Here is a 24,939-nt window from a genome sequence, read left to right on the forward strand (position 1 = left end):
AGGCATGAAACTGAAAAAGTCACTTTCAAGTTTCTTAGGTGGTGGTGAAAAATAAATAAATTATCATATAATTTCGTTTCTAACATTGCTCACTTAATTATTAAGACATCATAAAGGGATTTCAAAGGAATATAATAAATGTGTCATTAAAAGATTATCTTGTTAAATGCCTAAGGGCTCAGGACAAATATAAGTTGAGAAGATTTGATTACAATAAAAACAATTTGATATTAATCAGGACACAAATTACAGTTTGGTGTAAAAATGTCGATTGACATATTCAATCTTTCATTGAAATACCTGCAAGGTGTGTATGGAATAATGAAATTTCATCTCCATATTTTTTCTATTCATAAATATAATTTTGTTTTATAATTTTTTTAGAAGATTTTTCATGGACTACCAAAATATTCCTAATATCATTTATACAAATATCAGAAACAAAGATCAAGACTTGATAATTAACACCCCCCCCCCCCCCCTTTTGCCAATTAAAGAAGTTTTTATATTTCTTACCTTTATCTGTATTTTAAAGTTTGATGCAATTTATTTAATACAGTAATTAACTGTGACAATAATTTTATTCAATACTTTCTTTTGTTTTTGTTAATATTTTATTTATTTTATTTTTATTTTACAATATTCTGCAATTTTATTTATTTAACCAATTTGTAATGAAAAGTAATGTACAGTAATGGAGGCATTACATTGATTTTTAACAAAAGTAATCATTACATTACAATACATGTAATTGTAATGCAGAAAATGTGCATTACAAATTACTTTACATTACATAAAAAAAAATGTAATATTACAAGCATTACAATTACAAATTGCCAAATGACGATACTGAATGACGGACAGCACAAACATTATATACCCCTGCTACTTTGTTGTATGGGATCTAAAAAAAAATTATAGATCACTTAAACTATCTACAAGGGCTACAGGAATAACTTCTGTAGCCAGAAATATGACACTTGGCATTGTGGTTTTAATGTGTTATGCAACAATTAACCAACTTTTATAACGTTATCACATTTAAAAAAAAATCAAGTTTATCATATTTTTTTTTAATATCAACATTCTCCCCCTGAAAAATTCCATTCTGTCAATTTAAATGAATTCTAACACCATTTAACTATCAGTATATGAAGACAGAAATAAAGATTGCTTTGATGAGTCATTTTCTTTAGCATATATATGTTTAACGGTAAATCTAAATAATTATTAAAACCACTTTTTAAAAATGAGAAAGTCATGAAATTTTCTGTAATAAACAGTTCAAAAGAAACAAATCTTTTGTAACACAATCCATCTTAATAGAACACATTTTTAACTCTTTTTTGGGACGAAAATCAAATTTCACAAATTATGTTTTATACCTTTTGACATGTGTTGGAATTATCAACTTCATAAAACTTTTTAATGAGTAAAAATGAGTTGTCAATGATCAGACAAAAAGATGTTTCTCTGTGCCACTTTTAATACCAAGGCTGCTACAGAAGATTTTCAGACAGGAGTTTTTAATATTTTTGTAATGGAAAGTACAAATTGGTCATGTTGGTGGTCCTTAACTTTTTTTGCTGAAAATATAATATGGATGTAAATATAAAAATAAGGAGATGTGGTATGATTGCCAATGATATATAAAAAAGAAGATGTGGTATGATTGCCAATGAGACAACTTTCCACAAAAGACCAAAATGACACAGACATTAACAACTATAGGTCACCGTACAGCCTTCAACAATGAGCAAAGCCCATACCGCATAGTCAGCTATAAAAGGCCCTGATAAGACAATGTAAAACAATTCAAACAAGAAAACTAACGGCCTTATTTATGTAAAAATAATGAACGAAAAACAAATATGTAACACATAAACAAACGACAACCACTGAATTACAGGCTCCTGATTTGGGACAGGCACATACATTCATTAATAATGTGGTGGTGTTAAACATGTTAGACAACTATCCACCAGAGTTCAAATGAAATAAAATTGAGAATGGAAATGGGGAATGTGTCAAAGAGACAACAACCTGACCATAGAAAAAAACAACAGCAGAAGGTCACCAACAGGTCTTCAATGTAGCGAGAAATTCCCACACCCGGAGGCGTCCTTCAGCTGCCCCCTAAACATAATATTTACTAGTTCAGTAATAATGAACGCCATACATGTAAGCAATTATACCATAAATGTAGATTTGTCATTTTTCTTCATCATTACTGCATGTACTGGGTAGAGACTTTTGTTTTAATGGAACACTAGGAACATCCAATTCCAATTCCATCTCCTTTAATGGGAGAAATTTTTTTTGCATAGAAATTGTTTTTTCAATCAAATGTAAGCGTTTTGGAGCAATACGACCTAAAAAATCACATGTTCCTTTTAAACTTTTAATCTCATCTACTAAAAGTTTAGGCTTTAAGGTAAAATGATTCAATGTCATCCAAATTTTTAAAATGTTTGATAAATTTAATGTTTCACCCTCTGCACTAAATTTATTCTTATTCCAAATAGGAATAGGATCTCCTTTATTTCTTAACAGGATGTCATTCTGTGTATCATACATATAAATATCAAAGTAGTCAGAACTTGCAACAATAGTAGGAATTAAAAAAGCTTGAGGAAGTGTTTTGCCTTTTTCTCTCTGACGTACCCTCTGGTACATTGAATAAGTAATTGTCTGTGCAACAACTTGCTCAATGTTTTCCTTTTTTCGTAATGTTGATGATTTCAAATCAATTTCAATTATCTGATTTTCTGCTTGGTCTACATCAAACTCTCTGTCATCTGCACTGCAGTCTTCTGGATATATAATATTACAGCCACCTCCTGCCATAGTGAACAACATGATGTCTGGTCTTCCATACCATAAATATTCACTCCCTTAAATAACATAAACAATGAATTAGAATGATTAGAATTTAAATAATCAATTCTAATCTTGGCAGCTGTGCGGAAAAATTCAAATTTAAAAGCGGCAGAAGAATTACATTTCGCTTTCTTTAGTAAACAAGAGGCTCTCAAGAGCCTGAATCGCTCACCTGAATTTTTTTGCTCAATTCATTCATCAATCATGATTTATATATTTGCTTTTTAATGTATATCGGGTGTTTGCTTAAAAATGCCACTTAAAAATTCTTTGTTTTGGTCATATTTGCTTCAAAATTAAAAAAAATATTTGTCTGCAATCTCACTGCAGATACATGTAGATTTTAAATTGTTGATCATATTTATTCTGTAAGTTTTGTCCTTGGTGCTTAAGAGATGAAATATAAAAACTGCATTTTACTACTATGTTCTTTCTTGGCAATACATGCAATAGCAGCCATGTTTTTCAATGCATTATATTCAAGATATAATTTCTAAGCTAAATACTGAATAGAAATTCAAGGTATAATTTCAAACAAGAGTGGACATGGATAGTATCTGTAAGCATTCTGAGATTATTGCATAGAAATGTGAGTCAATTCACTCAAGGATCCCACATCTCATAATTAGTTCAATTATTTCTCTTGAAATATTTCAGACCAGGATTTTTAATTATGCACATCAGCAGGTTGTGTACTATATGTGGAGTTTCATCAATATCAATTGAGCTGTTAAGGAGTTGTGCTTCTGAGAACTGTTGCCACATGTTGTAATAAACTAAGTGCATGCAAGTTCAAATATCTCCCTAGAAATACTTTGGACCAGGATTATTCTCGTTTATGGACATGTACATACTCAGGTTTTGTACTGCAACTGTATTAAGTTTCATTTGTATCTGTCAATACATTAAGGAGGAGTTTCACTTACAAGAAATATGGACAAAGGGACAGACAGGGTGATTCCTACATTGTATATATAATTCTTAAAAATGTGTTTGTTGAGGTATAATTATTTTTGCCATTTCATTTCTGAGGGTGATTTTTTAAATTTTTCTGCTGTCCAATAATTGATCCTAGAAAAAAAACTGTAGATATCAATTGTTTTAATTGATCTGCATAAATCAAGTTGTTACATGTAGTTGTGTTACTTGAATGCAACTCTTTGGCTGACAACTATCTCTATAGTACCGAAAAAAAGACCAAATCAGAGAAGTTTAACATCAACCAATGAACCATGAAAAATAAGGTCAAGGTCAGATGAAACCTGCCAGACAATTATACACCTTAAAATCATTCCATGAACCAAATATAGTTCCGGATACCTTATAGTACATGTTTTGTATCTAAAAAACAGACCAAACAATAATAAAATGCTTCGCTGGGGCACAGCTTGATATGACCACAGAGGTCGAACCCTGAACAGTTGGGGCAAGTATGGACACAACATTCACAAGCTTGATACAGCTCTGAATTTGGATTGTTATTAAATATTTGACACAGCATAGGTTTCTGACACAGAAAGAATGTGGTCTAAGAACTTGAATTTTTTTAATTTACCTATTATGGTCCAATGTCCAAAATCAAAAAATACATGGTTAGATTCAGCATATCAAAGAACCCCATATATTCAATTTTTGTTAAAATCAAACAAAGTTTAATTTTGGACCCCAACTTGGACAAACTTGAAAACTGGGCCCATAATCAAAAATCTAAACACATGTTTAGATTCAGCATATCAAATAACCCCAAGAATTCAATTTTTGCTAAAATCAAACTAAGTTTAATTTTGGACCCTTTGGACCTTAATGTAGACCAAGTATAAAAACGGGACTTAAAATTAAAAATCTAAATACACGGTTAGATTTGGAATATCAAAGAACCCCAATAATTCAATTTTTGATGAAATCAAACAAAGTTTAATTTTGGACCCTTTTGACCTCAATATGAACCAATTTGATAGCAGGGCCCAAAAATAAAAAATCTAAATTGATGGTTAGATTCAGCATATCAAAGAACCCCATATATTCAATTTTTGTTGAAATCAAAAAAAGTTTAATTTTGGACCCCAACTTGGACCAACTTGAAAACTGGGCCCATAATCAAAAATCTAAACACATGTTTAGATTTAGCATATCAAAGAACCCCAAGAATTCAATTTTTGTTAAAATCAAACTAAGTTTAATTTTGGACCCTTTGGACCTCAATGAAGACCAATTTAAAAAATGGGACCCAAATTAAAAATCTAAAAACACGGTTAGATTTGGCATATCAAAGAACCCCAATAATTCAATTTTTGATGAAATCAAACAAAGTTTAATTTTGGACCCTTTTGACCTCAATATGAACCAATTTGATAGCGGGGCCTACAAATAAAAAAATCAAAATACATGGTTAGATTCAGCATATCAAAGAACCTCATATATTCAATTTTTGTTGAAATCAAACAAAGTTTAATTTTGGACCCCAATTTGGACCAACTTGAAAACTGGGCCCATAATCAAAAATCTAAACACATGTTTAGATTCAGCATATCAAAGAACCCCAAGAATTCATTTTTTGTTAAAATCAAACTAAGTTTAATTTTGGACCCTTTGGACCTTAATGTAGACCAATTTAAATAAAATGCTCCGCAGGGCGCAGCTTGATACGACGGCAGAGGTCGAACCCTGAACAGTTGGGGCAAGTATGGACACAACATTCAAGCTTGATACAGCTTTGCATTTGGATTGTGATTAAATATTTGACACAGCATAGGTTTCTGACACAGAATGAATGTGGTCTAAGAACTTAAAAATTTTAAATTGGACATTCACCTATTATGGTCTAATATCCAAAATCTAAATAAATGGTTAGATTCAGCATATCAAAGAACCCCAAGAATTCAATTTTTGATGAAATCAAACAAAGTTTAATTTTGGACCCTTTTGACCTCAATGTGGACAAAGTTGATAACAGGGCCCAAAAATCAAAAATCTAAATACATGGTTAGATTCAGCATATCAAAGAACCCCATATATTCAATTTTTGTTGAAATCAAACAAAGTTTAATTTTGGACCCCGATTTGGACCAACTTGAAAACTGGGCCCATAATCAAAAAACTTAATACGTGTTTAGATTCAGCATATCAAAGAACCCTAAGAATTCAATTTTTGTTAAAATCAAACTAAGTTTTATTTTGGACCCTTTGGACCTTAATGTAGACCAATTTGAAAACGGAACCAAAAATTAAGAATCTAAATACACGGTTAGATTCGGCATATCAAAGAACCCAAATAATTCAATTTTTGATGAAATCAAACAAAGTTTAATTTTGGACCCTTTGGACCTCAATGTGGACCAATTTAAAAACGGGGCCCAAAATCGAAAATCTAAATACAAGGTTAGATTCAGCATATTAAAGAACCCCAAGAATTCAAGAATAAAACCCCATTGAAATTGGTCAAGAAATAAGCAATTTATACGAAGTATCTTCTTTTGCACAATACTGTGCAATTAAATATTTCTTGCTATTGCGCAATACTGTACAATTGACAATTTCTTGCTATTGCGCAATATTGTGCTATTGGATATTTCTTGCTATTGCGCAATACTGTGCAATTGAAGATTTCTTGCTATTGCGCAATACTGTGCAATTGAAGATTTCTTGCTATTGTGCAATACTGTGCAATTGAAAATTTCTTGCTATTGCACAATACTTATTATATAATAATTTACACATCCTGTTTGGTGTGTATCTCCTACCATATCATTATTATTTGCTTTTAAATATAAATCAGAAATAACCAACTTAAAATGGAAAATTTTAAAAGAAAAAAAAAAAGGAAAAAAAAAAATCCCCCCCCAAATTTTTTGAACCCCCTTATGATTATTCACCCCCAAACTTAATCCTCACCTTCCCTTTGTGGTATGGTACCTTGCAGTACAATTTCAGAGAGATCCATACACTTGAACATAAGTTATTGTCTGGAAACTAGAAAAATGTGTTTTTTGGCCCCTTTTTGGCCCCAAATTCCTAAACGTTTAGGGCAATTACCCCCAAACTCAAACCCAGCTTTCCCTTTGTGATATGGAACCTTGTAGTACAATTTCAGAAAGATCCATACACTTACACACAAGTTATTGTCCTGAAACTAGAAAAATGCTTGTTTTTTGCCCCTTTTTGGCCCCTAATTCCTAAAATATTGAGGCAATTACCCCCATCATCAATCCCAGCCTTCCCTTTGTGGTATGGTACCTTGCAGTACAATTTCAGAGAGATCCATACACTTGAACACAAGTTATTGTCTGGACACTAAAAAAATGCTTATTTTTGGCCCCTTTTTTGCCCCCAATTCCTAAACGTTTCGGCAATTACCCCCAAACTCAATTCCAGCTTTTCCTTTATGATATGGAACCCTGAAGTACAATTTCAGAAAGATCCATACACTTACACACAAGTTATTGTCACGAAACTAGAAAAATGCTTGTTTTTTGCCCCTTTTTTGGCCCCTAATTCCTAAAATTTTGAGGCAATTACCCCCAAAATCAATCCCAGCATTCCTTTTGTGATATGGAACCTTGTGGTACAATGTCAGAGAGATCCATACACTAACACACAAGTTATGTCTGGAAGTTACAAAAATGCTTATTTTTGGCCCCTTTTTGGCCCCTAATTCCTTTACTGTTGGTACCATAACCTCCAAAATCAATCCCAACCTTCCTTTTGTGGTATTGAACCTTGTGGTAAAATTTCATAGAGATCCATTCACTTAAACTAAAGTTAGAGTGCGAAAACCAATGTGTCTTCGTACGACGCTGGACGACGCCAGACGACGACGACGACGCCAACGTCATACCAATATACGACCACAAAATTTTTTTTGCGGTCGTATAAAAAGGAAAAAAAGGAAAAAAAGGAAAAAAAAAAAAACCTCCCCCAAATTTTTTTAACCCCCTTATGATTCATCACCCCCAAACTCAATCCCAGCCTTCCCTTTGTGGTATGGTACCTTGCAGTACAATTTCAGAGAGATCCATACACTTGAACACAAGTTATTGTCTGGAAACTAGAAAAATGTGTTTTTTGGCCCCTTTTTGGCCCCAAATTCCTAAACAATTAGGGCAATTACCCCCAAACTCAAACCCAGCTTTCCCTTTGTGATATGGAACCTTGTAGTACAATATCAGAAAGATCCATACACTTACACACAAGTTATTGTCCTGAAACTAGAAAAATGCTTGTTTTTTGCCCCTTTTTGGCCCCTAATTCCTAAAATATTGAGGCAATTACCCCCATCATCAATCCCAGCCTTTCCTTTGTGGTATGGTACCTTGCAGTACAATTTCAGAGAGATCCATACACTTGAACACAAGTTATTGTCTGGAAACTAGAAAAATGCTTATTTTTGGCCCCTTTTTGGCCCCCAATTCCTAAACATTTCAGCAATTACCCCCAAACTCAATTCCAGCTTTTCCTTTGTGATATGGAACCTTGTAGTACAATTTCAGAAAGATCCATACACTTACACACAAGTTATTGTCATGAAACTAGAAAAATGCTTGTTTTTTTGCCCCTTTTTTTGCCCCTAATTCCTAATATTTTGAGGCAATTACCCCCAAAATCAATCCCAGCATTCCTTTTGTGATATGGAACCTTGTGGTACAATGTCAGAGAGATCCATACACTAACACACAAGTTATGTCCGGAAGTTACAAAAATGCTTATTTTTGGCCCCTTTTTGGCCCCTAATTCCTTTACTGTTGGTACCATAACCCCCAACCTTCCTTTTGTGGTATTGAACCTTATGGTAAAATTTCATAGAGATCCATTCACTTAAACTAAAGTTAGAGTGCGAAAACCAATGTGTCTTCGGACGACGCCGGACGACGCCAGACAACGACGACGCCAACGTCATACCAATATACGACCACAAAAATTTTTTTGCGGTCGTATAAAAAATGTGCTTCGCCGAGCGCGGCCCGATATGACTGCAGAGGTCCAACCCTGAATAGTTGGGGCAAAAATGGACACAATATTCAAGCTTGATACAGGTCTGAATTTGGATTGTAACTACATATTTGACACATTATAGGTTTCTGATACAGATTAGTCAACGAACTTGAAATTCTTTATATGATTTGAATTTACATTCAATTGAAGATTTCTTGCTGTTGTGCAATACTTAGTAAAATCTGTTTTCAGACTATATACATGTACAAAGAATTAGCAAAATAAATTGTGACCCCCAATTTTTTAAATCTTCGGAAAAAAATTGACCCCTCCAAAAAGAATAATTTTTAAATAAATATATTCTTGTTGTAAAATGTGATACAATTAAAGAGACATCCATCCACTTTAAAAATACAAGTTATTGTCTGAAAACTAGAAAAATGCTTTTTTTTGGCCCCTTATTCCTGAACGGTTTGGGCCCTTACCCCCAAAATGAATCCCAACCTTTTACTTGTGGTATTGAACCTAATGGTACAATTTCAGAACAATCAAAATACTTATACACAAGTTATTGTCCTGAAACTAGAAAAATGTTTGTTTTGGGCCCCTTTTTTGCCCCTAATTCCTAAACGGTTTGGACCATCACCCCCAAAATCAATCCAAACCTTCCTGTTGTGGTATACAACCTTTTGATTAAATTTCATAGAGATCCATACATTTAAACTAAAGTTATTGTCCGGAAACAAATCTGTTTACGGACGCCCCTGACGCCGACCTGATAGCAATATATGATTATGAACACAATTTTTGTGCGGTCGTATAAAAATTAACATTTTGTTGCAGATAGATTTTAATCTAATCAATACTTCTGTCACTTTTGCTGTAACTGCTTTGGTTTGTGAGATATAAGCCAAAAACTGCATTTGTCCCCTATGTTCTGCTTTTAGCAAAAAAATTAATGGTGGCCATGTTTGTTGATGGAGCAAAACTTTGGATACAATTTATAAAAAGATACCCTAAGGAACATTCCATTAAAGTTTGCAAGTATTTGGCTAAGTAGTTTCAGAGGAGAAGATTTTTGAAAAAGTAATAGACTCACAAAAAAATGTAAAAAAATTGTGTCTTAAGGGCAATAACTCCTTAAGGGGTCAATTGATAATTTGATCATGCTAAGTTATTTGTAGATCTTACTTAGCTGAACATTTTTCTCATTTACACTTTTTTTATATCTACTATAATTTTAAAGATAATAACCAAAAACTGTAAAATTTCCATAAAATTATCAATTCAACAATGGGTTGTCTGATTCGTCTGAAAATTACAGGGCAGATATATCTTAACCTGATGAACATTTTTATCCATGTCAGATTTGCTCTAAATGCTTTAGTTTCAGAGATATAAGCTAAAAACTGCATTTGACCCCTATGTTCTAATTTTAGTAACAGGGGCCATGTTTGTTGATAGATCAAAACTTCAGATACAATTTATAAACTAAATACCATAAGGAACATTCATTTAAAGTTTGAAGGTATTTTGCCTAGTAGTTTCAGAGGAGAAGATTTTTGTATAAGATTACAAAAATTTACGAAAAATTGTTAAAAATTGACTATAAAGGGCAATAACTCCTTAAGGGGTCAATTGACAATTTTGGTCATGCTGACATATTTGTAAATCTTACTTTGCTGAACATTATTGCTGCTTACAGTTTATCTCTATCTATAATAATATTCAAGATAATAACCAAAAACTGTAAAATTTTCTTAAAATGATCAATTCAGGGACAGCGACCCAACAATGGGTTGTCTGATTCGTCTGAAAATTTCAGGGCAGATAGATCTTAACCTGATGAACATTTTTACCCCATTTCAGATATGCCCTTAATGCTTTAGTTTCAGAGATATTTATGCCAAAAACTGCATTTGACCCCTATGTTCTAATTTTAGCAACAGCGGCCATGTTTGTTGATAGATCACAAATTCAGATACAATTTATAAACTAGATACCCTAAGGAACATTCATTTAAAGTTTGAAGATATTTTGCTCAATAGTTTCAGAGTAGAAGATTCTTGAAATAGTTTACGACGACAATGCTGTTGCTGACAGACAAGGACGACGACCGACGCCAAGTGATGGCATAAGCTCACATGGCCCTTCAGGCCAGGTGAGCTAAATAGTTTGATGAAATAGAATCTAGTTTAAATGAAAATAGACAACTGCATGTATTCTTCAGTTTACAGTACATATAAAATAGAATGTATAAAATATATGACTTGAGACTTCTATCAAATGCTTTATTCGGATCTGTTGTCTCAAGCTGCCTTACCAGATTCCCTGACAAGTTTTACTGTTTTATGTTAATCAATATAACTTACAGTTCAAAACAAAGAATTTCTATCAATGAGTTACAACTGCCCTGAAGTATATTTACTTCAATTGGTTGAAATAAAAAAAAAATATTAATAACTTCACGACTCAACTTACATCAAAATTATTAAAGATAAAACAGTAATAAACTAGAAACAGGGTTGTTAAAAACACGTGTTTTATGAGTATTGCTCAGCCGGGTGGGAAATACTGGGAAAACCTGGGTTTTAATGGGTAATATAAAATAGTAGCCTCATTCTTTAAGAGTATTAAAATTTAATACATAAAAGATATATATGTCATGTATGTAAAACAAACTAATTTACTTTATAAGTTAATTTGTTTGAGACATTTATAAACTAAAAAGTGTATAAATTTGATAAAGTATTGGTACAGCATTAACTCTTAGATATACATGACCACACATAGACATGATAGACAAACTTTATGTGAAAAGTTTACTCATAAAGATTATAGATGTATGTAACCCTCCTAAACATAAATTGCCATTCTGTCTAAATTGGTCAAACTTGAAGCCAAAGTCATTTCATTTTTATATATATATAACTTATATTAACTTAAGAGTTATCTATTAATTTTGGTTAAGGAAAATTGTCTATTCAACAATTTTTGTTCATTGTTAAAAAATGTATACACAATTTTAGCATACTTACATGTACATTACTAATTAATAAGGAATTATTTAGATTATACTAATTTGAAAACAAATTTGTTTATATATTACAATAATTTAAGCCTTTTCACAGGTGTGGGTGATTGGTTCCCTTACGGTGTTTTTTTTACAGTATTGAATTGGTAACCTTTTAGAATAATTTTACTTAAAGGATTGATAAGTTTAACCTGATCGTATCTAAATTTCCGGGCACGGTAAACAACATCACCGTAAAAATTAGGACATGTAGGATGTGCTATTCCGTTTGAAATAAGTTTTCTACAGGTACAGCCAAACTTCCAAACTAAATCTTTGTATCTATGGAAGAATTTAGTAAAGGTTATAAGTTTTAATATGTTAGTGAGGAAGTATCTGTTTGTTTGTTTACAGTTCAAATCAATAAATGCAAAATTTTACTTACAACTAAATTTTATTCCAGCACTTTACATCAAATACTATTTCATTAAGTGAGGTAATTGACATGATTAACTAAAAGGAGTAGGTTCAGTAAGACCCATTTTTGGCCCCAAATTATAGCAGTTTTAGAAAATTGTGAAAATGTAATCTTTAAGCTATATTTTGCCAAGTAAAGCGCTTCTGCTACATAAATATGAGCAGTTTTTGACAATGCAATGCACAAATATCGTGTTCTAGCATCATTAAGTCATGTTAAATTACTGAAATCTTCAAAATTTTAGCATTTTGGTTAATTTTTAGACGGTTTCCGTCTAAAATGAAAGTGGCCGCATTCATGTTCATTCATAATATTGAAATGTAAGTTGTATTTGATGATAATACAAAACATATATAAAGGTTGAGGATGAACACAGATGCGGCCACTTTCATTTTTGACAAAAAACATCTTAAAAGTGACGTTTTTTGGCATATTTGATAGATTTTTCATATTATAGCTTGAATCAGAGCCTTTTTAATGACTAAATCAGTTAAAATCTTTCACATAATCGAATCAATTGAAATAAACACTTAAGTGTTTAAAAAGTGCCCAAAAACTTTCGTTAGATGAACCTGAAATTTGAGGCCAAAATCGGCCCTTACCGGACCTACTCCTTTAAATGTTCAAATAAAATGCCTTTTATATGAAATTCAAAGGTTTATTAAGGTCTTTCCTTTTACAAAAGGGAAAGACCTTACTGTATTTCTTCTGTTTATTATTATTATTCTTCCGCCAAACTTTGACAAATTTATCCTTGTTAACCGTAAGGCGTGTCGCTTTCATGTTCACAATTTGTATCGGTCTCATGAATACCTATCCTGAACTTACCCTGTTAGTCGAAATATTTTGTCGGTTCGGAGTAATCCCTCCGAAACCCAAAAACCTTGTTATCGTTCCAACACCGTAACCATCATAGGTAGAAATAAAACGAAGGGTGAAATTTGTTCAGGACCAGACCCTGGTTCTTCGTTACATTTGGATCGAAAAGAGTTAACGACTCATTGGTAGGGTTATGCCCCTATGAAAATTAACCGGTGTCGGTTGGCCACCAAAACTCAGAAACCGTAAGTCGTAGACACCTAGGATCTTCACCATTCATCATCAATTCATGTATCTTTGAAAAATACCTCAAGGTCAAATTTGTATGTTGACCTTGACCTTTGACCTAACACCTTGTTATGGGATAATCTCAGAAACCATTATACTTACAGAAGTTTTAAATAGTGGAAAATGTTTGGGTCATTACGGCGCAACTTTGTTACATTTTGACCAAAGAGATTTGACCTTTTTATAAGGGGCATAACCCCAGTTTTAGGTTTCCGAAAAGACGAAATCAGATTTTACTATATAACCAAAGGTCCTAGACCCATGGGGTTTTCAGCAATGACATTGGGGACTAATGACCTTGACAAAGGTCAAAAGGTAAAAGGTCAAGGTCATGTCCCATATAGCGAATTATGTGTTTTTGACCTAATTTAAAGGATTTTCAGTGTGTTTTAAACATTTTCAGTGTGTTTTGAAGCTTTTTAAGGTTGACCTTGACCTTTGACCTTACAACTTTTTAGTCGATATCTCAAAAACGATTGTACTTACAGAAATAGTAAATAGTGAAAAACGTTAAGAGGATGAGGCACAACTTTTTTACATTTGACCTTTCTGTAAGGGGCATAACCTGTGTAAGAACTTTTCAATACACTCTACGTCTATTGGAACATGTATTTTACATTACAAAAGGAAAGACCTCTCAATTGTTCAAGAACAATTGACATTTTAATTTAACCTCCTGTTTTAATTGCATCAGAATATTTGCAAATACTATTTTTACCAACCGCGGATCCAGTAATCAGAGTTTTTGGATAATCGTGTTCTAGATAAAGATTGGAGTTATAATATTCAATTCTAAAAATTTTTTATTTCTTTTTGCATTGCTTTGATATTGTGATTTTTCTAGTAATTTTGAAGTTATTAGTATTCAACTTATAACTTTAATGATACCAATGTTTACTGCACCGGTGAATTTCAAATTATTTTGATTTTAGTGCTTGTTTAACAATTCAATTTTTAAACAATTTCAATTATGAAATTTAATATTTTCAAGCTGATAAATATGCTTTGGGCAGCTATCACGCATTTATAGAAATTCTTTGTTTTGAACAATAAGTAGGCCTAAACAATAGGACATAAGAACATGATTTACATTCATTCTTCACGATTAAAACACATCAAATCCTACAATTTCATTAGTCAAGAGCACTTTGCTATATAATTATATTCAAAGTTTGTATGTATACATGTTAAATTCATGTTTATTTGTAAAATCATACATTTCATTGGCTAATCACTGTACACTTTTGTACATGTAATTACATCGATCAACATTTTTAAAGTTAAAAAGGAGGAGGGTTGGCATTTCAGAAGATCTGGTTTAATCTTGTCACATATTCATGTGGCTGTTCAAAGAAATATATACATGCAAATTATGACAAATAACTCACCAATTCCAGTATTCCGATATCTGATCTGCTGACCACATTTCATACAAGGACAAACATCGAACTTATTGTGATAGTCATTTGTTAAAAAATAATGATGTCCAGAGAACCGAATAGTTAGCCTGGAGAACAGATGATTTGCTAATAATGTGCAAATATATGATTCATCATTTTTTATAGGTCTATCTCTTTTTTCAGGTATTCTATGCATGCATCTCAAACAATCCTCATGGAAATCTGCAAATATATATACATGTTTGCATTAGATATGTAAAGAAACAAGAGGCTCCTTGTACTTATTTGTAGGTTTTACTTTTCTGAACTTTTTTGCCATTTCAAGTTTCTTATCATAAAAAGTGCCCTGCCCCTTTTGATTTCTAGCTGGAGCACTGTGACTTATTGTAGGTCTTACTCTGCTAAACATTTTTGCCATTTACAGTTTCTCTCTATCTATCATAGCTTCTGCCAAAAATTTTAAAATTAATAAAATAGTCTTTCAAGGGCAATAACTCCTATAAGGGTTCAATTGACTATTTCCGTCGGTCTGACTTATTTGTATATCTTACTTTGCTGAACATTTTTCTGTTACTGTTTCTCTCTATCTACATTTGTATATACATGTATATATTATATTCAAGATAATAACCAAAAACTGTGAAATTTCAGGGGAAATAACCCAACAATGCCTTAATGCACCTACTTTGTATTAATATTAAGCAAGGTCTTAAGAATTGAAATTTTACAGAGATTTTGTTTCCCTAGAAAAATTGATATCACAGACTTTTAGAACCATAAATTAGACATCTCGTTTGTTCAAAAATTTTATATTTATATTATTCATGTTATTTAGTCATTTTTGATACAAATTTCTAAATTTTCTAGAAAATTGGAATGGAAGTGGGGAATGTGTCAAAGAGACAACAAACTGACCAAAGAGAGGAAAACAGCATATTTGACTAGCTATAGAATACTAAGATTTATTTTCCTTGGAAAACTTTTCCTGGGGCTCACTTTTCTAGTAAAATTGTGGTCATGGACGATTACCTAGGAAACAAAAAGACTGGGGAACAAATTTTACTACCGAACAGATTTTACTGTTAGTGCTGCATAATTAACTGGCTGTTTCTGTATTAGCCCTGGTATAGATTCGAGTTTAGTATTGGCCCAGAGACTCGAAAACAAGATTGCAGCTTAAAGTAAAGCTGTGTGGTCAATCCATTTTTTTTCATATATTTTTGAAAAACATTGCTTAATATTAATACAAAGTAGGTGCATTAAGGCCGGGTTTGGCCCAAGAAAATAAAGTTTTTTAGAACTATTTCAAGTTTGCACATATTGTTTGGAAATGCATAAAATAAAAAAAAATGTAAATGAATCACAAAAGATTTTTGATGTAATGTAGTCGCAATTATGTCATAATATGCACCGTTTTCATGAAAACATAGAAAACTCCAGAATTTCTACAGTTTTCCATCGTTATTTCCAGTGTGGAAAAATCATGCGCAGCCAAGAAACAACAAAATAATTTAAGAGTATTTTTATTATAAATATTGACATACTGTCACTAAATATAAAGTTGTTTCTTGGATGCACATACTTTTCCAATCTAATATATATATACTTAAAAGATGTAAATCAAGGAAAATCAAGAAATTTTACAAAATACACACATTTTGTCATGTGTGTCATAGTTTGTTAATTGCAATACATGTATATAGTAACATGTTAATAATGTGATGTGAAATGTGTTTTTATTTTCTGAAAACCTTAAGCGCGCTTATACCTTATTAGAGTCAGGACAAATTTAAGAATATGTATGGTAACTTTTCAAATTGCTATAATATTTAGGCCAAATAAGACCTCTGCAAATTATATATAAGGTGTTATTAACTGGAGAAGTAGTTTTCATCATACTACTGAGGTTCTCATTGCTAAGCAATAATACAGTTTAATATTTCATTTATAAACATTTTTGAATTATGTTAATGATTTGATTGATATTATTGTAGCAAGTGTCAATTTGTTGGTTTACATGTATATTCATAGTATGTACAGTACATGTATCCATGAATAAATATAAAAATGTTGTGCAGATATTATTTTGTCTTCTTATAAATCTGACAGACAATAAATAGCAAGGTATTCCTTATCAACATGAGCCAAATCTCTAACTAAATCTTATAACTTAGTACAACAATCATGACAATTAATTGGGCACAATTAATGTACTTCTCTAAAAACCTTCCTGATGGCTGATGCACAATTATCATACTTAATCTGTTAATCAAAATTTAACATAACTTTTAAAATTTGATCATTTCTTCTAACAATACTGGTATACATGGTATACAGTGACCCAGTCTAAATACATGTAATTATAAATGACTTCTTGAAAGACTACGTTGTCGTCACAGCAAAAAATTAAAATAGCCTTTCAAGACGTCATAATTATTTGGACTAGACTGCTAGAATACACTCATATTCCAGTATCATAGTATTTTTAAGAGAAAAAACACAATACTCGAATAAAATTTTATACCATTATTGTTAGCAATACTGGTACATGTACCAGTGTACATTGTATACATGTACATGGTATACCAGTAATGTGATCTCGAGATTGTGATCCCCAAGTTCAGGTGATCCCAAACTTTTATCAAGGAAATCATGATAGGAAATGCAAGCCCTGGAATAATGTATCAACTGGGAGATAAATACTCCATATGCAGGCGCTGCCTAATATTTACAACAACAAAAAAAAGTAAAATAAAAAAGCGGGGCATTCCGCAAGCACCTGTGAATTTCACATCATGAATTTTTCATTTGGGGTTTTTGACATAAATCAAAATGTATACAAAAACTACAATTTTTACATACCTTTCTCTTCTAAGAATCCTAATATAAAAGCGTCCGTAACGAACTGAAGACTTGGATCTGGACATTTCTTTCCTTCGATGTTTAGTTCAAGAGAACGGAAACCATCCTCAAACATTGACTTGAATGATACTCGTTTAGTGAAAACCCCTTCACCTGTTTTCATGACTTCCTGTGCTTCCATTATATCAAGAACTTTTCCGGATTTATCTTCCAGATACTGTATAGTATCAACATTAGCCCTGGAAAAATTTCTACCTAATGCATATCCTCTTATTCGTAAGGGTTGAAATTCTGTGTCTTCGAAATCACTGAGTGCTTCTCTTATAAGTCTGGAACAAGATGCGTTCCGTGATAATGCAGATTCTTTGGAATACAAACAAGAAACTGGGGTATACGTCAACTGTAAACGAACCTTGTTGCACAACCTCGAAAGAATACGTGTCGCCATTTGGATTCGACCTTTAACTTTTGAGACGCTATCGATAGTGGACTTGCTAAAATAATTCAGCTATTTTAACATGTTTACCTAAACAGTTTTCCACATAGAATGTGGCGCTGGACAGTTGCTTAATCATAAATGTATGTTCTAAAAAAAGATTGCGGGAAAACCAGGCTGTCTAATTCGTGAATATTCCCTTTTGATGAATTACTCTACTATACGTGGTTTAAGATTTAATTCAGTCCTGAAGAATTTTCTGTAAATTCAGCTTCCTTTGAAATTCATTATAAAATATAATAATGTGAATAATATTTCAGGGGTTGTGTTCGATAATGGTGATGATGATGTAACCTGATACAGGCTGATTATGTCATCATCAATGACAATATTTGCCGACAATTTTGACTTTACGAAAACGAGTCTGCGGAATGTCACTATGAACAATATTTAGCTATTTAAAAAGCTGAGCCAGTCCTTGCAGGAATTCACGACATATGAATTTAGTCGGGTTAACCCACATGTTGATTATTTGGACATCCACATTTTCCTAACTGTAACAATTCATATATATATTATATTACATGTATTCGCCACGTTAGCGATGATAATCTTGAAGGACCTTGAACAATATGGTCTGATCCACTGCCGGCAAATATTAACTACTGTAGAGTTTAGTTAAAACATTCTAAAGAAAATGTATTATGATAATAATAAACCCTAAAGTTTAAAAAGAAAAGACTTGTGTTGAACATAGACTGTAGAATGGCTTAACAATTTTAACTCTATGTCTGTTCCTATGATTAAAATTCGATCTGGCAAATAAAACGTTGAAAACCCAAGTATGTATAAGAACATGAACACTTGAAGAGCTATATGTGTCGTGATTGGTAGGAAACCTCAAGTACCTGCTCTTTGTTTGGAAGTGAAAAAGTTTACATCTTCTTTTTTTTATGTACAACAACATCATATTATTATGGATGGTGATCGTCAGTTTAAGCTTGATTTAGTTCGTCGGTCTTAACCTGTCTTACGAAGTTCTGCTAATAACGCAGACAGCGTTAGTTTGTTTTTATGTTTCCTTTTATTAATTGTACCTGTTTTTGTGTCATAATTGGTAGGAAAGTGCAATAGTAAGTTTCTGATCTTTTTGCGACATGGGAAAAAGCTGTTTAGAATTTAAACGTGTGTAGGTAGGAAAGAGCGATCGTCAACTTATTTTTTTCCTAAGTAAGGGGTGTATGAGAGAATGACAACATTAAGCATCTTTCGTCCCTCTTTTAAGATCATTTTTGTATTCCGCCTTTTTTTCAGCTTATATCATTGATGCATATCACTATTATATTGTTATGGATAGGAAAAGGCGATCTAAGACTTTTAGAGTTTAATCGTGTGTTGGTAGGAATGAGCGATTGTCATCTTTATTTTTTGTTAGTAGTATGTGGTTAATGACGGCATGACAACATTAAGAGATCCTTTTCCGCTTTTTTCAGCTTATTCCTTTGATGTACATCACTATCATACTGTTATTGATGGGAAAGGGTAATCGTTATTTTGGGTTTGATTTATTTGTCCGTCCTAATTTTTTTAATATAATTCTGCTAATAATGAAGACAGCCATTTTTTGTTTGTTTTATGTTTCTTTGTGTTAATTGTACCCCTTTTTGTGTCGTAGATGATAGTAAACTGCAATACGAAGTTACCGGTCATTTTTTCGGCAAGTGAAAAATGACTTTTAGAATTTAAACGTGCGTTGGTAGGAAAGAGCGATCGTCAACTTTATTTTTTGTTAGTATGGAGTTTATGACGGAATGACAACATTAGGATAATTTCCCGCCTTTTTCATCTTATTTCATTGATGTACATCACTAACATATTGTTATTGATAGGAAAGGATAATCGTCAGTTTGTCTGTCCTTACCGGTCATATGAAGTTCTGCTAATAATGTAAACAGTGATAGTTTGTTTTTATTCTTCCTTATATTAATTGTCTTTCTGTGTCGTAATTTGTAGGAAAGTGCAAAAGTAAGTTGATGATGATTTTTTAGCAAGTGAAAAATGACGTTTAGAATTTAAACCTGTGTAGGTAGTAAAGAGTGATCGTCAACTTAAGATTTTCGAAATAAGGGGTTCATGACAGAATGGCAATAATAAGATCATTTTTGTATTCCACCTCCTTTCGGTTTATAGCTTTGAAGCACATCGCTATCATATTCTTATTGATAAGAAAAGGCGATCGAAAGAGCTTGTCCGTCCTCGCCTATCTTATGAATTTCTGCTAATGTAGATAGAGATAGTTTGTTTTGATATTTCCTTATATTGATTGTACCTCGTTCTGTGTCGTAATTGGTAGGAAGCTCTTTTTTTTTGGAAGTAAAAAATTCTGTTCAAAATTAAACGTGTGTAGGTAGGAAAGAGCGATCGTCAACTTAAATTTTTCTTAGTAAGTGGTTTAGGACAGAATGGCAACATTAAAATCATTATTGAATTCCGCCGTTTTTAGCTTATTTCTTTGATGTACATAACTATCATTTTGCTATTGTTAGGAAAAGGCGATCATCATTTTGTTTTGAGATCAGTTTGTTCGTCATAACCTGCCTGATGAACTTCTGCTAATAATGTAGACAGCGATAGTTTGTTGTTATGTTTCCTTATATTAATTGTACCTGTTTTTGTGTCGTAATTGGTAGGAAAGTGCAATAGTAAGTTACTGATATGTTTTCGACAAGGGAAAAAGCTGTTTAGAATTTAAACGTGTGTAGGTAGGAAAGAGCGATCGTCAACTTATTTTTTTCCTAAGTAAGGGGTGTATGAGAAAATGACAATATTAAGATCATTTTTGTTTTCCGCCTTTTTTATGTTATATCTTTGATGCATATCACTATCATATTGTTATGGATAGAAAAAAGCGATCGTTAGTTTGTGTTTGATTTAGTTTTTCCGTCCTAACCTGCAGTCTTATGAATTTCTGCTAATAATGTAGATAGGGATAGTTTGTTTTTATGTTTACTTGTATTAATTAAACCTCTTTTTGTGTCATAATTGGTAGGAAAGTGCAATAGTAAAATGCTGACATTTTTTTCTGCAAGTGAAAAAGACTTTTATAATTTGATCGTGTGTAGGTAGGAAAGAGCGATTGTCATCTTTATTTTTTGTAAGTAGCGGGTTTGTGATGGAATGACAACCTTGAGATCATTTACCGCCTTTTTCAGCTTATTTCTTTGATGTACATCACTATCATACTGTTATTGATAGGAAAGGGTAATTGTTAGTTTGTGTTTGATTTATTTGTCCGTCCTAACCTGTTTTATGAATGTCTGCTAATAATGTAGATAGGGATAGTTTGTTTTGATGTTTCCTTATATTGATTGTACTTCGTTCTGTGTCGTGATTGGTAGGAAAACTCAAGTACCTGCTCTTTTTTTGGAAGTGAAAAATTCTGTTTAAAATTAGACGTGTGTTGGTAGAAAAGAGCGACCGTCAATGGAAATTTTTCTTAGTAAGGGATTTATGATAAAATGGCAACATTAAGATCATTTTTTTATTACGCCGTTTTCATCTTCTTTTTTTTATGTACATCACTATCATATTGTTATAGATAGGAAAATTAAGGGGACTGTTAGTTTGTGCTTGATTTAGTTCGTCGGTCTTAACCTGTCTTACGAAGTTCTGCTAATAACGTAGACAGCGTTAGTTTGTATTTATGTTTCCTTTTATTAATTGTACCTGTTTTTGTGTCGTAATTGGTAGGAAAGTGCAATCGTAAGTTACTGATCTTTTTGCGACAAGGGAAAAATGCTGTTTAGAATTTAAACGTGTGTTGGTAGGAAAGAGCGATTGTCATCTTTAGTTTTTGTTAGTATGTGGTTAATGACGGCATGACAACATTAAGAGATCCTTTTCCGCTTTTTTTCAGCTTATTCCTTTGATGTACATCAATATCATACTGTTATTGATGGGAAAGGGTAATCGTTAGTTTTGGTTTGATTTATTTGTCCGTCCTAATCTGTTTTATATAATTCTGCTAATAATGAAGACAGCCATTTTTTGTTTGTTTTATGTTTCTTTGTGTTAATTGTACCCCTTTTTGTGTCGTAGATGATAGTAAACTGCAATAAGAAGTTACTGGGTTTTTTTTTCGGCAAGTGAAAAATGACTTTTAGAATTTAAACGTGCGTTGGTAGGAAAGAGCGATCGTCAACTGTATTTTTTGTTAGTATGGAGTTTATGACGGAATGGCAACATTAAGATCTACACATCTTAACTACACATTACACAATCATTCTTTAGAACATGTAACAACAGCAAAATATCTGGGGGTCACCATCAGTTCCAACCTTAAATGGGATGTGCATATTAACAACATATGCAAATAGCTAATAGCACACTAGGCTTTCTAAGGAGGAACCTGAACATAAGTTCAACATCCATTAAAGAGCAAGCATATAAGTCCCTAGTAAGACCATCACTAGAGTATGCTTGCTCTGTTTGGGATCCATACTTACAACAAGACATATATAGCATTGAAAAAGTTCAAAGGAGGGCTGCGCGTTTTGTTAACTAATTTTCAAGATTCTCACTAATCCCATTAAATTTGCTGTTAATTTCTTTCTTTTCGGTGCTCCCTCAAAGGATTAACATAAACAGCATACATGCGATGTAACTGTCTTTGGACAGATCAGAATCACAAGCACATCTTTTCCCTATTATACCTTAATATAACACCAGGTACTTAACTTGCGTTTTTGAAAAATGTCAACCGGTCGCGAACTTCCGTTATATTTCGATTTCTCGGTTGTCTACCCAACTAAAACTTGTTATGCCGTAAATCTAAATTGATTTATCTACACATTGATGTCATTTTAAAAATCCGTCAATATTCTTGTACGGCTGACCTGTGAGGAAAATACGGCTTTATCATTATTTGAATTTTGGTGTCCTACATAGTGCATCATGCGTAAGTTCTACTAATTGCAGAAGAAAAATAAGGAATAGGTACATGGATTTTCTTGAAAATCGTGCTCAAAGCTCTAAAATTACCTCAAACAACATGTTCCCACTCCAAAAAATACCAAATATGGTATCAACATAGACATCTTTATAATTACACAAATCTTACAATTTTCTGTTTTAAGATAGAAAATACAATGTAGAATGATATTATAAAGGCTTTAAATATTAGCTGCTTATGGTTTCAGATTTATTTAACATTTTTATAGTGTACTTGATATTTTGTCAACTACATAACGAAAACGTTTTTGCTTACTATACTATAACTTCTGACACCCCTTTTTAACTAGAAAGTGCCTCAGCACAAACTCTACATATCATTATAATAATGGAAGCATAAAAAGATAACTCTGTAAATGGTATCATCAATTATTGGCATTTAATTAAGTAGAGGAACCCCCGTATTTATTTAGCTTGTCCACTTGGTAACATGATTTTTTTTTCAAGATAACAATGGAACACCACGTCCACATCTATATCATTATAATCAATTTTCTGTGGTTTTTTTTATAGGAAAAGCACATTGAATGTGGTATTAAAAAATGCCCCAAAGTGTTAATATGTCAACTACATAACAATTCACCTAATTTCGTTATGTAGGTGACAAAAAGCAAAAGTCAAAATAGGTCGTTGAACACTGTAATAACCAAAGTGATTAGAAAAAAGTAAATTTATCTTATAATATTTAAGCAAAAGATCATCATTCATTAGTACCAAACATTAAGATATCAACATAATTGCTATCGCGGTATGTAGTTGACAAATCCGTAATTTATGTAATCTCATTTTGCTTTCAAAATAATCTTCCCAGTTTCATTAAGACTGCACATTTTAGATTTTGTAGGTTCATATAAATAATTGAGAGTTCATTAGATTAATCAAAATTGAATTTAGTTGAAAAAAAATATATTTTCTCAATTTCTATCTAAAATATGGATGGATTTTGAAAACGACCTATAACACGCCTACCTTTTTGTCGGAATCATTCGTAGCAGGCCTACCCAAGTATGTCAACCGTAATTATTTTGTATATCCACAACCGATTGGAAATATAAGGATCGCTGTTAAGTACCTTGTGTTATGTTAAGGTATATAGGAGGAAAAAATTCAGAGACAAGTGCCTGTGATCAGAATGCCAAAGATGCATAAAGACAATGGGACTATACTAAAAGACTCATTAAAAAAATCAATATCGTTATCATTTTAAAATTACTTAATCACAATATTGTTCACCACTTTGTAAGTTGGCTGATAATGTGAAGGTTAAGGTATTAACAGACACACGTTATGGGAAAACAGACGAAATCGCGTAATATCCAAACAAAGTGAGATCAGACCAGTATAGAGAGGATCGGTATCTGTTGTCTTATTTACTAGTCATTAGATACTTATGTCCAGTAGCAATCATAATGGTCTCGATGGTGTTCACAGATTAAAAGGCAAATAAAATAAAGATTCGAACAAATGGTAATAAAGATAAAGAATAGAGAAGAATGGGTGTTAAAAAAAGAATAGAGAATAATTGACAAAAAATATAAAGAATTAAAAAAAATGTCTTTAAAAATAAATTTTAAAAAAAAAGAAATGAAGACCTCCCATCAAGACCTTTAACCATCACGAATGCAAATACAAATGTAAGAGGATACCTATCGAAGGTGGAATCAAAACCGTAGGTCAAATGAAATATTGACAACACCATGGCCAAAATGGAAGCAACAGTAGTTTTCCTATGTTCAAATAAAAAATTAAAAAATCCATTCAAAAGGTACCAATGAAGGGAAAACAATGAAGAAAACACTTGAAGGAATAACAGGATCTTCAGAAT

General features: G+C 32.2%; 1 protein-coding gene across 1 annotated transcript; it reads right to left on the bottom strand.

Moving 5' to 3' along the window:
* Positions 1-1,944: 1,944 nt before the first annotated feature.
* On the bottom strand, positions 1,945-18,254 carry LOC127730058 (uncharacterized). Its single transcript, XM_052238109.1, has 3 exons — positions 17,669-18,254; positions 14,795-15,028; positions 1,945-2,894 (listed from the first exon to the last, which is right to left on the bottom strand). The coding sequence occupies exons 1-3, from the start codon at positions 18,114-18,116 to the stop codon at positions 2,212-2,214; spliced, it is 1,365 nt and encodes a 454-aa protein (XP_052094069.1). The 5' UTR covers positions 18,117-18,254; the 3' UTR covers positions 1,945-2,211.
* Between the last annotated feature and the right edge of the window lie 6,685 nt (positions 18,255-24,939).

This window comes from Mytilus californianus, unplaced genomic scaffold, assembly GCF_021869535.1.
Source record: "Mytilus californianus isolate M0D057914Y unplaced genomic scaffold, xbMytCali1.0.p SCAF_2, whole genome shotgun sequence".
In the NCBI taxonomy this organism is placed as follows: Eukaryota; Metazoa; Mollusca; class Bivalvia; order Mytilida; family Mytilidae; genus Mytilus; species Mytilus californianus.